The sequence below is a fragment of the Eschrichtius robustus genome, chromosome 10 (genome assembly GCF_028021215.1).
Source record: "Eschrichtius robustus isolate mEscRob2 chromosome 10, mEscRob2.pri, whole genome shotgun sequence".
Taxonomy (NCBI): Eukaryota; Metazoa; Chordata; class Mammalia; order Artiodactyla; family Eschrichtiidae; genus Eschrichtius; species Eschrichtius robustus.
In genome coordinates, this window is record NC_090833.1 from 3,225,692 (window position 1) to 3,239,949 (window position 14,258).

The 14,258-nt window shown below is 56.9% G+C and overlaps 1 protein-coding gene across 2 annotated transcripts in view; it reads left to right on the forward strand.

Moving 5' to 3' along the window:
• COL5A1 (collagen type V alpha 1 chain) overlaps positions 1–7,933 on the forward strand; it is a 158,985-nt gene extending 151,052 nt beyond the window's left edge. For both annotated transcript variants that reach the window (XM_068553373.1, XM_068553375.1), the window contains exon 66: positions 5,579–7,933. In XM_068553373.1, the coding sequence (XP_068409474.1) occupies positions 5,579–5,725 (147 nt within the window). In that variant the 3' untranslated portion in view covers positions 5,726–7,933. The remainder of the gene's footprint in view (positions 1–5,578) is intronic.
• The last annotated feature ends 6,325 nt before the right edge of the window (positions 7,934–14,258 follow it).

Sequence of the window (14,258 nt, forward strand, 5' to 3'; positions counted from 1 at the left end):
GCTCCAGTCCTTCTCCTTACAAAAGGACCTAGTTATAACCCCCAAGGGATTCCTTGGGGCTAGAGGCGAGTGCAGGGCAGGCATGGGGCCAGCGTGCCCGGAAGGGCAGCCTCCTCGGCAAGCTGGGCCTCCCCTCCATGCTGCCCTGGCCCCTGGGACTGGTGAGGGTCAGTCCTTCAGACCTGCCCATGGAATGTGCAGAACTGGTCCCTATTTAAGGTCAGATAGGGATGCAGTTCCCTGTGGAAAGGGATCCAGAAGCCTCCGGAAGCCTCAGCCATCCAGCATTTGTTCACGTTCCTGACGCAAACCCCAAGCTGCTCCCAGAAGGTCGTGAGGCACCAAGGAAAATCATCCCTCATGTCTGTCTCCTACAAACGAAGGTAATAATAGCACCACGTCACAGGGCTGTTCCATGGGGAACGTGCCTAAAAAGAGCTCAGAGCCGTGCTCAGCTGCCATGAGCCCCAGAAGAATCCCTGTTCCTGTGATGGTTTTAGGCAACACGGGCTCACAGCACAAGGCAGTCAAGGTGGAGATGTGAGGAGAAACAGGGACTCTCGTAGAGCAGAGACAGAGCCTGGGGCGGGGCTTGGAGGTCCTTGGCTTCCACGGCAGAAAGGGAAACACTCTGGGTGGCCCCATACGTGTCATCTGGTAAAGGGTGCAGACTGGTTTCCTGGAAGAGAGACCATTCCCTGGAAGGGATGCTGGGAAAATGTATCTTGTGAAGAACCGACTGGGGTGAAAAGGCAGATGCCCCTGGCCCCCTAATGCAGCTCAGAAGGCTCCTGCACTCTTGAGAGCTTCCTGGGAAGATTGAAGTGCCCCCATGCCTCTTCCTCTCAAAGCTCCCCGCCCAGAAGTTTCCAGCGCTGCTGTCTAACTCAGAACCCGACCTCCCGGCTCTGCAGGCTCCCAGTACAGGGCAAGCTCGGACCTTCCTTAATCCTACAATCCAAAGTCCTCTCCCTCTGGCCCAACGTCTCCTGATGACGTGGGTGTGCTGTCAGCCTCTGGGGCAGCTGCCCGTTGCTTGGGCCTTTCAGGACATCACCAGCATCCATGCACCCAAGGCACGAGGGGCACTCCCCACTCCTGGGCGAGAACCACTGATCAGGGTCTTCGCTTTATTTTGTGAGTGACTTGCCAAGACCCTCAGGGTATGGCGGAGCTGAGTCTCCTAATTCCCACTCCAGCATTCCTCCCACCGCAGTCCCTTCCTGGCATAGCTGCACCTTGAATGCCTCCATCAACAGGGAGCTCACTACCTCCTGAGTCAGCCCAGGCCACGGTTCTGAAGTCTCAGTGATAGGAAGCTCTTCTGAGAAATGAGCTGGAACCCGCTTGCCCATTATTTCCACCTGTCGTTCCTGTTCTGCTCCCTTAAGGCATGCAGAGAAAACCTGGTTCTAGACCAGAGTTTCTCAGCCTTTGGGGCCGGATGATTCTTTGTTGTGTGTGGGTGTGGCAGGGGAGTAGAAGGGTCCTGTGCATTGTAGGATGTTGAGCAGAATTCCTGGATTTGACCAGCTAGAGCCTCTGCCCGCTCAGTTGTGACAACCAGAAGTTCCTGCAGACATTGCCACATGCGCCCCAGGGAACAAAATTGCCATTCTACAGGAAGGACAGTCAAAGATTTGGGGATCGCTCAGAAGGCTGGAAGGACCAGGCTCCTTCGCCTCCACCCAAAGAAGCCAGCCCTGCTGCCCAGGAGCCCCGAAGCTGAGATCCATGTGACATCCCGACCGTGAGCTTCTCCTTGAGAAAATCAACAACACAGATCCAATTTTCTGCCCCGACGCCAGGAATCCTGGCAGTCATTTCTGAGCTCTGTAGTGGTCCTCTGGGCATCTCCAATGCAGAGGCAAGACTTAGCATCATGGGAATATCTGGATTTGGCGCTTGACATTTTTACTTCTGGAAAAGATGTTACCTTTGAGGAGGTGGAGATATCATGACTCTAAACAGAATAATCCTGATGATAGAGAACGTGGGCCCAGCAGGCAGGGGAGGGGATTCGGAGGAGGGTTGGGCCGAGCAGAGCATGGAGGTGGGGCGTAAGGGCGCCTCTGCAGAACGGCCTGGAGCAGTCAGCGCTCTGCTCACCCCACCCAACTCCACTGCCCACCAGAAGTTCAGCACGGTTTGAAAAGTCACACCCCTCCCAGGTAATCCTGCAGGATTCACATGGTGATAAGGGCTGGGGCTTCCCTGGTGGCGCAGTGGTTAAGAATCCGCCTGCCAATACAGAGGACATGGGTTTGAGTCCTGGTCCGGGAAGATCCCACATGCCGCGGAGCAGCTAAGCCCGTGCACCACAACTACTGAGCCTGCGCTCTAGAGCCTGTGAGCCACAACTACTGAGCCCGCGTGCCACAACTACTGAAGCCCGCGTGCCTGGAGCCCGTGCTCCGCAACAAGAGAAGCCACCGCAGTGAGAAGCCCGCACACCACAACCAAGAGTAGCCCCCGCTCGCCGCAGCTAGAGAAAGCCCACGCGCAGCAACGAAGACCCAACGCAGCCAAAAATAAATCTATTAAAAACAATAAAAAATAAGGGCCAAAGACACTGGGATTCAGACGCTGGCACGGTGCAGCTCTGTAGCCTGACGGGTGGGCCACCGAGCAGGGCTGGCCCTGTGGAGGAGCACAGATCACCGGGCAGGAGGCCCAAGGAGCCACGCCACATAAATCCCCTTGTTTGTGCAGCTCTGCGCACCCCCGGGGGCCATTGCCAGCCCATAATGGTTATTTATGCCTCAGGAATAATGCGGTAATGGAGCGGTGTGCACACGGCGGCTTACAGCTTACAGATGCCCCCTCTAAGCGCTCTGATCATAGGAGCGCTGGGGCCCCATCAATCCGGGAAAAATCACCCTGCCAGCTGAGCACGCGCCGCCGTCCCTTGTGGGCGGAAGAGACGGGCTCTGGCCCTGCCAAGGCCTGTTTGCCCCACTCCCTGTGGGGAAGGAGAAGGCTGGGCTGCCCAGCCCACTGGCCTGCGAGGCTCAGGCCGCCTGTGGCCGAAGCCGCACAGCTCCCCGTGACAGCAGCGGCCCGGGGCAGGCCAGGCCAGACGTCTCACTTGAGTCCCTGCCGGGTGGCGGTCGGACCGGTGAGGGGGTAGAGCTGGGGCAGGCAGGGTGGACTCTGGCCCCTCCTCGCTGGACTGGCCGAGGGAGGGCGAGGGCTCAGCTTCCTCCCAGGGCTCCATCCTGAAGGGGCACAGGTGGGCATCCTCTCTGGGGACCCTGCGTCCAGCCCTTCTGCCCGCCCAGTGCTTCCCAGCAGCTACAAGGCCGCAGTGGTCCTTAGCCCCTTCCCTGGCAGCTCAGTAGGCCATGCTCCTCCAGGCCGGGCCGCGGCCCCTGTGTTGGAAGCTCGTAGCATCTGTGCCCTTGAGCTCCTGGCCGCCGGAGCAGGTCCTTCAGACAGTGTCGCTCAGGGGATGGCCGTGACCCACGTGTGTCCGAATTGCCCGAGATGCGTCTAAACCACGCAGACGCTGCATCCGCCCTAGGCCTCCTGAATCCCGTCTCTGGGATGGGCCAGAGCCAGCGGTGCTAACGAGCTCCCGAGGGGACGCACATTGGCTCGTAAGTGCGAGTCCTGGCTTTAAAGTATTTCCAGCCTGGCCTGCTGCGGGTAGGAGTGAGTGCTCTCGTTAAGGCAGGGCTGTGGGGAGGACAAGTTCGCGGGGTCAGGGAGACTCTTCAGGAGGCGACGTCTAGAAACTCACAGAGCAGGTCCCTCCCAGGCTCGGTGCGTTCGTGGAGGCCTGGCCAGGAGCCCTGCCCCCATGAGGCTTCCTTCCATCCTCTCCACCTCCGTGGAGCTCCAGTTGAGAAAAATGAGCCACAGAGAGCATATTAGTTATCCACGGCTTGTAACAAATTACCTCCCAAAGTTAGCACCTAAAGCAACAAATATTTGTCATTTGACTCAGTTTCTGAGGGCCAGGACTCTGGGGGCAGCTTAGCTGGATGGCTGTGGCCCAGCATCTCTCCCGGTCTGCTTGAGCTGCTGTCACAAATCACTGCAGACCAGGGACTTATCAAGAACAGGCAGTTGTTTCTCACGGTTCTGGAGGCTGCACGTCTGAGCTGGGAGCCAGCTGCAGGGCTCTGGTGGGGGCCCTCCCCCTGGGTTACAGACAGCCGCCTTCTCGCCGTGTCCTCACGTGGGGTTAAGAGCTAGCTTTCCGGCTGTTTCTTAAAGGGGCACGAATCCCATTCATGAGGCTCCACTATGACCTAATTGGCTCCCAGTGGCTCCGCCTCCCAACTCGGTCACACTAAGCTAAGCCTTCCCCACCTGGATCTGGGGGCCACACACAGTCTGTCCCTAATGGTGCCGTGAGGTTGCTGAGCTGCTGTCACATGAAGGTGCCCTTGTGCGGGCTGTTCCTCACCAAGTGGGCTCCCCCTGGGGAGGGATCCGTGGGGAAGATGGGGGCTGGGGCCGTCGTGGAAGCTGCCACCCGGAGAGTGAAGGCCACCTCATAGCAGCTGGACTTACTGAGCGCCTCTCCAGGGCCATGCAGGACTCCAGGGGCTTTATGTGGTCACCCGGGTGATGGTCACGGCCTCCCCCAGAGGGACGGACTCACGCTGTCCCACGGGAGGGGAACGAGGCCCCGGGAGGCACTGCGTTCTCCCTCAGCTGGACATGCCTCGCTGGGGATCAGACAGGAGGGAGGGCCTCCCCGGGGCCAGATCCAGCTGAGGATGTGCCTAGTCCAGTGCGAGGTGGAGAAGGCTGCTGGTCCCAGACAGGTGGGCAGACCGTGTCTACGAGGATCCGGGACCCTCGTCTTGGGGGAATTGCCGGGGGACGGGGCCAGTGCATCCCTGACAAGTGTCCTGATGCTCAGGGTTGGGTGTAGGTGCTGTCCGACCAGGGTGGGCTTGCACCTTCACCCCCTGTATTCTGGGAGATGTGGCTGGCGGGAGAGGGGTGACACCACTGCTGGAGCAGTTCTGTCCCTTTCCTGGGGCTCACTCTCCTAATCGGAAACGTGGGGCTCACGTCCCCCAGGGTGGTGCTGAGCGTGAACTCAGATGCTCACGGGGATGGAACAGGTGGCCGGAGCAAGGGAGGGCCTGACTCATCCCAGCAGGTGCTCCTTCCCCAAGCTCGCCCTGTCCCTCCGTACCTCAGTTTACCCAGTACTCCTCTGAGGGCGGGGGTAAGGTTCCCTCTCCTCGAACTTGGGAACGCAGATCCCCCTCACTTCCGAGCATGACCCAGCCTGCTGGTGGCCCCAGGGAGGGCCTGCGGTCAGCTGTCGCTGTCTTGGAATTCTCAGACTTCCTCATCTCCGAACAAGGAGTCCCTGGCGTGGATGTGCCCCCTGGCGGGGAGGGGACCCTTGCACAGCCTCCTTACGCGGGCTCCCGTGCCCCTCCCGGATGATGGGGGGGTGAGGCGGACGTCTTGGGGTGCGCTGCCTGCTCCCCACGGCCCGTCCTGCTGTGGGTGGGTTTTCGGAGCCGTGGTGGGCGTGGCGGGCGTGGATGGCTGGTTCATCTCGGAGCCCCCGCTGACCCGCATCCCCCTCCCTCCCCTCCCCCAGACAAAGAAAGGGTATCAGAAGACCGTTCTGGAAATCGACACCCCCAAGGTGGAGCAAGTGCCCATTGTGGACATCATGTTCAACGACTTTGGTGAAGCGTCACAGAAATTCGGATTTGAAGTGGGGCCGGCTTGCTTCCTGGGCTAGGAGCCGCGAGCCCGGCCCCAAGAGCAACCTCGTGACCTCAGCGCACCGCCCGTGGGTGTCCTGGACGGTGAAGGCCCCTCGTCCCTCCCCACCACGCCGGGCCCACCCCACACCCAGAGAGAGCAAAGGGAAAGAGCCGAGTCCCCGCCCCGGAGACGAATCACATGACCTAGATGCCCCGCAGCCGCCTGCCTCCTCCAGCTCCGTTCCGTCTACACCACACTCCCCAGGGAAGGGAACGGGGCCCACGCGTCTTGCCCCCGAGCCCGTGGATCTCGTTCACGGAGAGTCCACAAGGGCCCGGGTGTGGCTGCAGTATTTGGAGATCATGTTTTGTTTTTTGGGTTTTTTTGGAAAAAATTCAACTTGAAGATGTGTATTTCCCCTGACCTTCAAAAATTGTTCCGAGGCAAGCCTTGTAAAGGTCACCTCACCCTCCAGAGCCTCTGTTTTTACAAGATCCATTCACAGGCCAAATGTCATCCTGCATGTGCCTTTCCGATGGATTAAAGGTGCTTTTGTTTTTGTGAGTTTTAAGTAAATATTTGTATTGTATTGTCATAAATGTTCAGTGTCCCTGACTTTCAATCATGCCTGTCAACCCCGCTTCGGTCCCACTGGGAGAATTGAAAAAACAGGTGGGGTGTCCATTGTGGGATGCAGTCCACACCCTTGCCCGCTCAAGGACTTGTGAGAAATTAGAAGTTTGCCAAGGGCAGCAAGAATTCACCCCACCATTTAAAAAGCAGGTGCCAGTGCCCCTTTCAGACAAGTCTTTGATTAGCTCTGGATTTTATTTTTTAGCAGGGAGAAAAAGAAAAAAGGATTTTATACTTTGCCTTCTCCACATGCGCTTAGATGAAAACGCAGGCTTAAATTAATTTTAATTGCTTCCTTTTTCCATGTTTCTTCCTGCAGAGCCTGATGGGAGGATGTCCAGGGCAGGGAAACCACATTTTCTCTAGATGATAATTAAATGAAAATTGGTGCTTATTTTTACACTTCTCTTTCGTGGTGCTATCTGTTAAGATCTCCTTGAAGGTGACACTGGGGGTAGCTGCCGTGCCTCGTTCTCCCATCTTTCTCCATCCTGGCTATTGCCTCCACCATCTGGGTTTTTTGCCAAGGACATTAAGGTAAATGCGGGTCACCTTCCCTCCCATGGCCCCGTTCTCCTCCCAGACAGCAGTGAAGCCACCCCAGGCCGGGTACCAATCTTAGGCTGTGCATCTGTGATCTGAAAACACACACACACACACACACACACAACACATGGTCGCTTTCTGCATGGCCCACGGTGTAACGATGGCAGATTGTATTCTGTTGCCGAATGTTTGTGGTGCTAATTTCTGCGTTTGTTGCAAGAACTGAATTGAAGCAGCCTGTGGCCTCTCAGCTGGGCTGCCTTGGGTGCGGCCTCAGCAGACAGACAAATGTGCAATGAACTCTGTGAGCCCCTCCGGGGTTGCCAGCGGTGCCTTTTCCCCATGAAAGTGATTTGGATTTCCATCTGCAAATGTGCTGGGTGCGGGTCTCAGCCACGCGGGCGCTCGGGACCGGCCAGGCTCCATCTGAGACTGGTCCTCCTCCCTGAGCGAGGGTGAGGACTGTCAGGGCCAGCAAGGAAAGGCGATCCCTTTACTGTGAAAAGCTGCCCTTGTGCAATGCCCTTTCCTTCCACAATGGGAGAAGCAAGACAGGCCCCGGGGCCCTGCGCCGCCTCCTCTGGAGGAGCTGTGACAGGTCCCAGCTCTGGTGCTGTTCTCCAGCCACCCCGCCTCATTGGACCGTGGTTCCAGCTTAGGAAACCACTGCGGAGCAAAGCCATGGGTGACAACACGCCGCCCACGAGGCTTTCCGGAATTCCCCCGGAAACTGAGTCTTGCTCTGGCCAAAGAAAAGTCTGGCTTCGAGATTCTTCCGAACCCAGGATGCCAGCATCTGCCAACGACCCTCTCCTTCATCTCGTCAAAAGAAAAGCCATATCGGAGCATTGCCGTAGGGCGCCCTGTGGGTTTTGTCTAGGTCATGTGATTCCATTTTGATTTCTCATCCTGCCCGAGTTCTCCTTTTATTCTGTCAATCTTTTCCTCCATTGGACCCTTCAAAGCTGTTGTAATTTGTACTGAAGTCAAAATGTGTCCCGTTTTCCCCAGACCACTTAGCTATGGTATATTGCAATAAAATTACTTCTTATATTTGCAGAAATTCTTTTGGCGTAATTTTATTTTTTCCCCCTCATCTACATAATTGGACACATGTTGGCGAAAAGAAAAAGAAAATGGTTCAAAGAAAACCTATGGTAAAGATTCTAGGACATTAGGCCCTTTAAAACTAGAATGTTGAGTGACACGTTGTACATTTCCTAAAAATCCAGTAGACGTGTTCATACGTTTTAACTGTAAAGCCCAGGAAAGGGCGTTTTAAAGTATTTTAAACCTGTGTAACAGAGGAATAATTGTAATCGTTTTTCAATAAATCAAGATTAATGTTTCCACCGTAAACAGATGTGATCGGCTGTCTTCTTAAGTGTGACCAGGGCCTTCCCCTGCATTAAACCAGTGTGTGACCCCAGTCTCAGGACAGGAGAAACTCTCAAAATCCTGGCCAAGGTCACAGAAAGTGGAAGGAAGCCACTGCCCAAGCCATGCGCCAAGGGAGCTCTTCCTCGGAGGACGTGGCAGTGGGCGTCCGGAGACAGAGCTGTGCCTTGGGGTGCCCTTGGGTTGTGGTCAGGCACCAGCCCTCCAGGCTTCCTGGGGGAGTTTCCACAATGCTGCGGCATCCCGACCGTGGCAGTGTGCGGGCCTCACTCTCGCCCTGCGGAGGTGGCAGGTCCCCAGGCTCCCCCTCTGCTGTCCAGCTACAGAGCGGGATGAGAGTACCCGGCCCCCTGGCTCGTCCTGGCCAGTGACCCTGAGCGGAAGTAGCACGTGGCTCTTCCAGTCTGACATACTGGTTCCCTCTTGCGTGTCACCAGCCACGTTCCCAGAGTGGCTGCGTCCCCAGTGAGTGGGTTCCCGGAGGGAGTCCCTGGCCAACCCTCCAGGGGTGAGCTTACAGCATGAGCGAGAAGCATGTTGCTTTCAGCCAACATTGATGTCAGGGATTGTTGTTACTGCAGCAGAACCTAGACCCAGTGGCTCTCAGAGTGTGGTCCACGGACCATCGGCACGAGCATCTGCGCCTTGTTAGGAATGCAGATTCCTGGGCCCTGCGGCAGACCTGCTGACTCAGACACATTGGGGGAGGCCCCGTCATCGGTGTTTTGACAAGGCCCGCAGGTGATTCTAGGGTTTGCTCGGGTTTGAGATCCACCAGCCTGGACAAACCGGAGCGGATGGGAAAGTGAAACCAGAAGCGGGCAATTCCTTTTACCACACCGATGCGAGTTGGCAGGTCCCCCTGCCAGGCCGTGGAGGCGGGAACCATTGTCAGAAGATGGAAGGCTCCCTGTCTCCAGGGGCAGAACGTGCGGTCAGATCGCTCTTTGCTACCTGGGCGAGCGCACAGGCCGTTCACGAGCAGTAGCGCGTGACCTGGGAAGAGGTCGGAACCAGGACGGTGATGCAGGCCGCTTGCTCTCGGCTGCACTTGGCACAAAACGAAACAGAGTCCGCAGGTTTGAGGGTTTTCAGGGCTGGAAGAGGCAACCGTTTCTCAGCATCAGCGGTTAAAGATGAAATCGAGAAACACTCTGGGGGACAAACGCCAATTAAAGCTCGTTCATCACAGGTCTGAGCAACACATTTGTTGTCTGAAACCTCGGCCTGGATTGCAGTGGCGCCTAATAAGTGACTCAGGAAACAGCGTGGCCCTCCCATCAGAGCCGGACAGGTCGGAAGCTGCTGCACCGACGTCAAGACAGGGAGCGGGGCAGGCGGGGGGTGTAGGAGCTACGGGCCTGGGCGCCGGTCCTTGGAGCTGAATGAGATCCAACGGGCTGGAAGCTGATGACCTGGTCGAGAGGTGTCCTGCAGGGAGAGCCGCCAGTCTGGCCTGAGGAGTCCATGACCGAGACTTAGAGTGACCCTCAGGCCTCCAGGGGTTGCACTGGCCCACAGGTGCCCCGCGGGGCTGGGTGACGGGGCCTGGGAAGACCAGGGGCGACCTCCCCTCACTGGAGGCAGGTGCTCAAAGGTGAGCAGGCTTAGCCTCGGAGAGGGGAGGGAGGATACTAACGTTTAAGATCGTAGTGTCCTGAGTGAGACCCATCTGGGGCGAGGGCCTGCAGAGCCCCCACTACCCTGCACCTCCTTCCTCATCCTGGAGACTTTGCAGATGAGAGCACCTGCCCGTAGGCTGGGCCAGAGGATGAGAGCCTGCAGGTGCTGGTATGGCTGGAGCCTAGAACCCAGCGAGCACTCCCACCTGTGCATCCCCGGGGATGGGAGCAGTGAAGCTAGACTCACTCGGGTACCGCTCTCCCAGCCCCAGGGCCCGCCCCCCGCCCCTGCACCTTCCATCACGCCCCAGCGACTGGTCCGCAAGAGCTCATCAAGCCCCTGCAGCCACCCACGCCTGGGCTGGGTCTTCTGGAGAAGTGAATGGAGACCTCACACCGGGACTTTGCTGCCCATCTTGGGAGAGGTGAGATCCGTGGAAATGAGGGTGCCAGCCCGGGTCTTGGCTGCAGAGTGGCTGAGTATCTGCAGCTCACAGCATCTGTCTCAGGAGCCCTGGAGAGATTGTGCCTAGAACCCCCGCAGGAGCTAGGTAACGGCTGGCCGTTGGTTTTTAGCATTCCCACGGGGCTGCATTAGTTCTTGCTGGATGAGGGGAAACAGCTGTCCCCACAAAGGAGAAAGCAGGCCATTGTTCACCGTTTGGAGCTGGAATTAATCCAAGCTTCCCATGTTGGAAAAGATGTCCTCAGTGCCCCTTATCTTAGCACTGCTGCCCCATGTCCTAGGGTGCCCTTGGAGTGGCAGGAAGGGATGGAGGGAGGGAGGGAGGGAGGAAAGTGTGTGCACACCCATTTGGCATGAGGGCGGGGGCTTTGCTAAGAGGCTTCTGCTGCTGCAGAGCTGGGGCTCCTGGGCTCCAGATCTTGGGGCACAAGTCCTTTCGTATCTGCCAGGGCTCTTGGCCTCCAAGAGCTGAGACTGCCTCGGGCAGCGCCTCCATTTGGATGATAGATGGGTGTGGAGACATCTGTCTGTCTCAGCCAACCTGCCTGGCTGGGGCCCAGGAGGGCCGGGATCCTACTGATTTCTGGGTCCTGGATAGGCTGGCGGCTGATAAGTGGCCGAGTCTGGGAGATCCGGCTCCTCACCCCCTGCCTAGGGTGCCCTACATCTTCTTAGAGGAAAGGAGGGAGGGAGGAGGGGCAGCCTCAGCTCTCGGTGCTTTCCCTCAGGGAAGGACTCCTGCAGAAGGCGTGCTCCCCACCTGCCTTCCTTGCCCCAACCTACCCCTCCCACCCCCCAAAAGTTCTGCTACCAGGCATTCACTCATTCATTCAATGACGCTTTATTGAGTGCCTGCTCTGTGCCAGGCACTAGTACCCAAAAGAGGGGTGACAAGGACCTCAAATGGATACAGTGTAGACATACTGACCTGAAAACACAGTAACATGGAAACACAGAACAAGGGAAAACAGAGCCTGATGATGATGTGTCAGGACTCAGGGTGCAAGGCCTACCCAGCGCCTGGGGAGGATGCAGGAGGAAGGCATGCCCACGTGGAAGTGGTACACATCTGCCTGGATTTCCTCTGAGAAGTAGTCCAGGGAGAAGGGAAGGCAGGACTCAGCTTGTGCCTCAGCCAGGAAAATAATCACTTTCCAGTAATCCCCCAGGAGTCAAGACGTCAACAAAAGCTACATGCACAAAACATCCTGCTTTCTTTTTTTATTTTTATTTTTCCAAATTGACAAACGGAGATCACGTAGATTTGGGAGAAGTCCAATTCCCAGGCCTCTGTTGGGAGCTGACGTGTTTGACGGTGCAAGAATTTTGCTTCACTTGGGACTTTCTCAAATTCATTTTAAAACTAGAAACCTCAATGGTTAGGACGATCTAAAAGACTCTAATTGTGGGAGACGGACTAGGGACGCCACTTTCAGCATTTGTATCGTTTATTGCCACATGACAACGTAGCTGAAAATAAAACACAGGCATCGTCTGACATTTCTGTGGTTCAGGAACCTGGACATAGCTGTCTGGTCCTCACTTCAGGGTCTCTAACAAATCTACAAGCAAGGTATCATATGACTAAGGTCTCATCTGGAGACCCGACTGGGGAAAGATCCCATGAGATGTGTGTTTGCGAGATGTGTGTGCACGTCCTCGTGAGGAGGGTGTGCTCCTCGTCGACTTTGAGGCCTCAGGCATGTTTCAAACCGTGATGCGTGGGGACAGGTCAGAAGTGAGGTGTCCAGGTGTTCCTCACCTGTAAAATGCTTCGCCAGGCTGTGGAGTCAAATGTGATCATGCATGAGAAGCGCTTCGTCCTGGGGCCTCAGCATCCACGTCGTGTGATAGCTCTGCACCCCCAGCACACACCCCACCTGTGCGCTCACTGTGCGTAAGCCCAGTGATCTCAGGATACAGGGCAGCATGCCTCTGACGTTTATCATTGACCAATCTCTAAGTGCCCAGCACCTGCGGGGTGTGCAGCCCTGGGCTGGCAAGTGAGCAGATAGAGGGAAGAGAAGGACATCCTGCTTCCCGTGAGCTTAAGTGCATCTGAAGACGCCAGACTCACGGCCGCCACTCCAGAGAACCGTCCAGAGGTGATCAGATCCACAGGCTGAGGGATGGGTCTGCTGAGAGTCGACTGGAGTGAGCAGGAGGAGGTGTGACCGAGCCTTGGACAGTAGGTGGAATTTGGAGATGTGCAGAAGATGCCTTTGGAATTCCTTGTGTGTACCTCTGTGATGTCTGTCTGTCTGTCTGTCTGTCTGCCAAAAGACTGTTGGAATGCTCGTCAATAGAGAGGGCCCTTTGCACTTGAAGGCTGGCTACTGGAGCTGATCCTCTGCAACTGACATTCCGGAAGATGAGGGAGAAAATTGCAGAGAGGCAGGGTCCATGGCTTGGCAGAAGGAACCCCACTTTCCACCACTGGAGCCCAAGCAGCCTGTGTGGGGGGCTTGGGGCACATACCACCAGCCCACCTTGATCCAGCCGCCACCTTGGCCCGCAGCAAAGGCCACAGGGCTGTGAATACAGAGGAGATGCAGGCCCTGACCTCGGGTGCCCCCATGCAGGCGGAGGTCCACACGCACATGGAAACGGGGCTCTCAGGTGCTCACTGCTCGTCTCCTGAGCCGCGCTGCGTGAAAGGCACCAGCAAGCTGAGAAAAGGGGGCCAGACATGGAGAAGGGTGGGGTCCCCACAAACCCCCATCATCAGGAGACTTCACGGTGAAGAGGATTGGGACCAGGTCGGGACGATGAGCTGGATCTGACTCCCGTCACCCTGCCTGTCCCCGCTCGGCTGAGGGGAAGCCCCCGCCTGGGCTGGGTCCCTCCCTCCGAGGGGCTTCCCGGGCCTGGAGAAGTGTACACGGAGCCAGCTGGGGCGGCTGGCAAACATCCCAGCTCACCCCCACCACATCCACTCCATCCCTGGAGCCCTGGGGCTCAGGCTTCTCTCAATCCTGCTGCTTCATCTCTGCATGGGCAACACGCAAATCCCACCATGTGCTCCCCCAGGCGGGTCTCCCCCCACCCAGCCTGGGGCTCTGGGTCAGGTCCTGCGGTCTTGCTCACCGGCCCTCACGATGGGCTGGGAATCGCTCAGTGTGGTGCCTGGCACGTCACAAAGGCTGTACGGTGAGTGTGCTGTGATCGCCCCGGACTGCACACTCTTTAGAGGCAGAGGCTGGTAATATTGTCAACGAGAGTTCAGCTTGGCCCAGGCTTTGCTTCTGGTGACAGTTGGCTGGGAGTGGAGTGGACTGTCCGTCAGGGCTCCATAGCCAGGCTCCTGGTGGCACAGACGGTGTCTGTCAATCCAGGGCTCCATGCCTGGGGCTTCTGGGACCAGGCAATACGAGAGCTTCAGAATGAAGGAAGAGAGGTTTGTCATGGGAGGGAGGCGGTGCTTCCTCGCCATGCGCACAGAAAGCCTGTGTAGTCAGAGCTCAGGGCCTGGAAGGCACTGGAAAGTGCTGGCAGAAGCCTGCATCTAGGTCACCTGGAAGGTTTGTTAAAACATAGGTTCCTGGGCCCTCCCTCCCCTGGTGATTCAGCAGCTCTGGATGGTGCTTAGAACTTGTAATTCCCAAAATTTCCCAGGCATCCTGCTGCTGCTTGGAAACATAGACGAATTAGTATCATCGGTAGCACTTCCGGTCTTGACCCCAACCCAGTCTGGCCACAGAAAAGGCAGGTGCCTCCTGCATACTGGATTTTACAAAGGCTCGAGCATATACCCAGATCCCCTCCAGCCCTGGCTCCCCTGATTCTAAAATTCCACTGTAAAGAAATTTGTTCCTTTTGTATAAAGTGCATCTCTTTAAAATGCAAGTCTTTCAAAGACTTGAGCGGTGTTTCTTCTTATTAGTGATCTTTCGATAGAAATC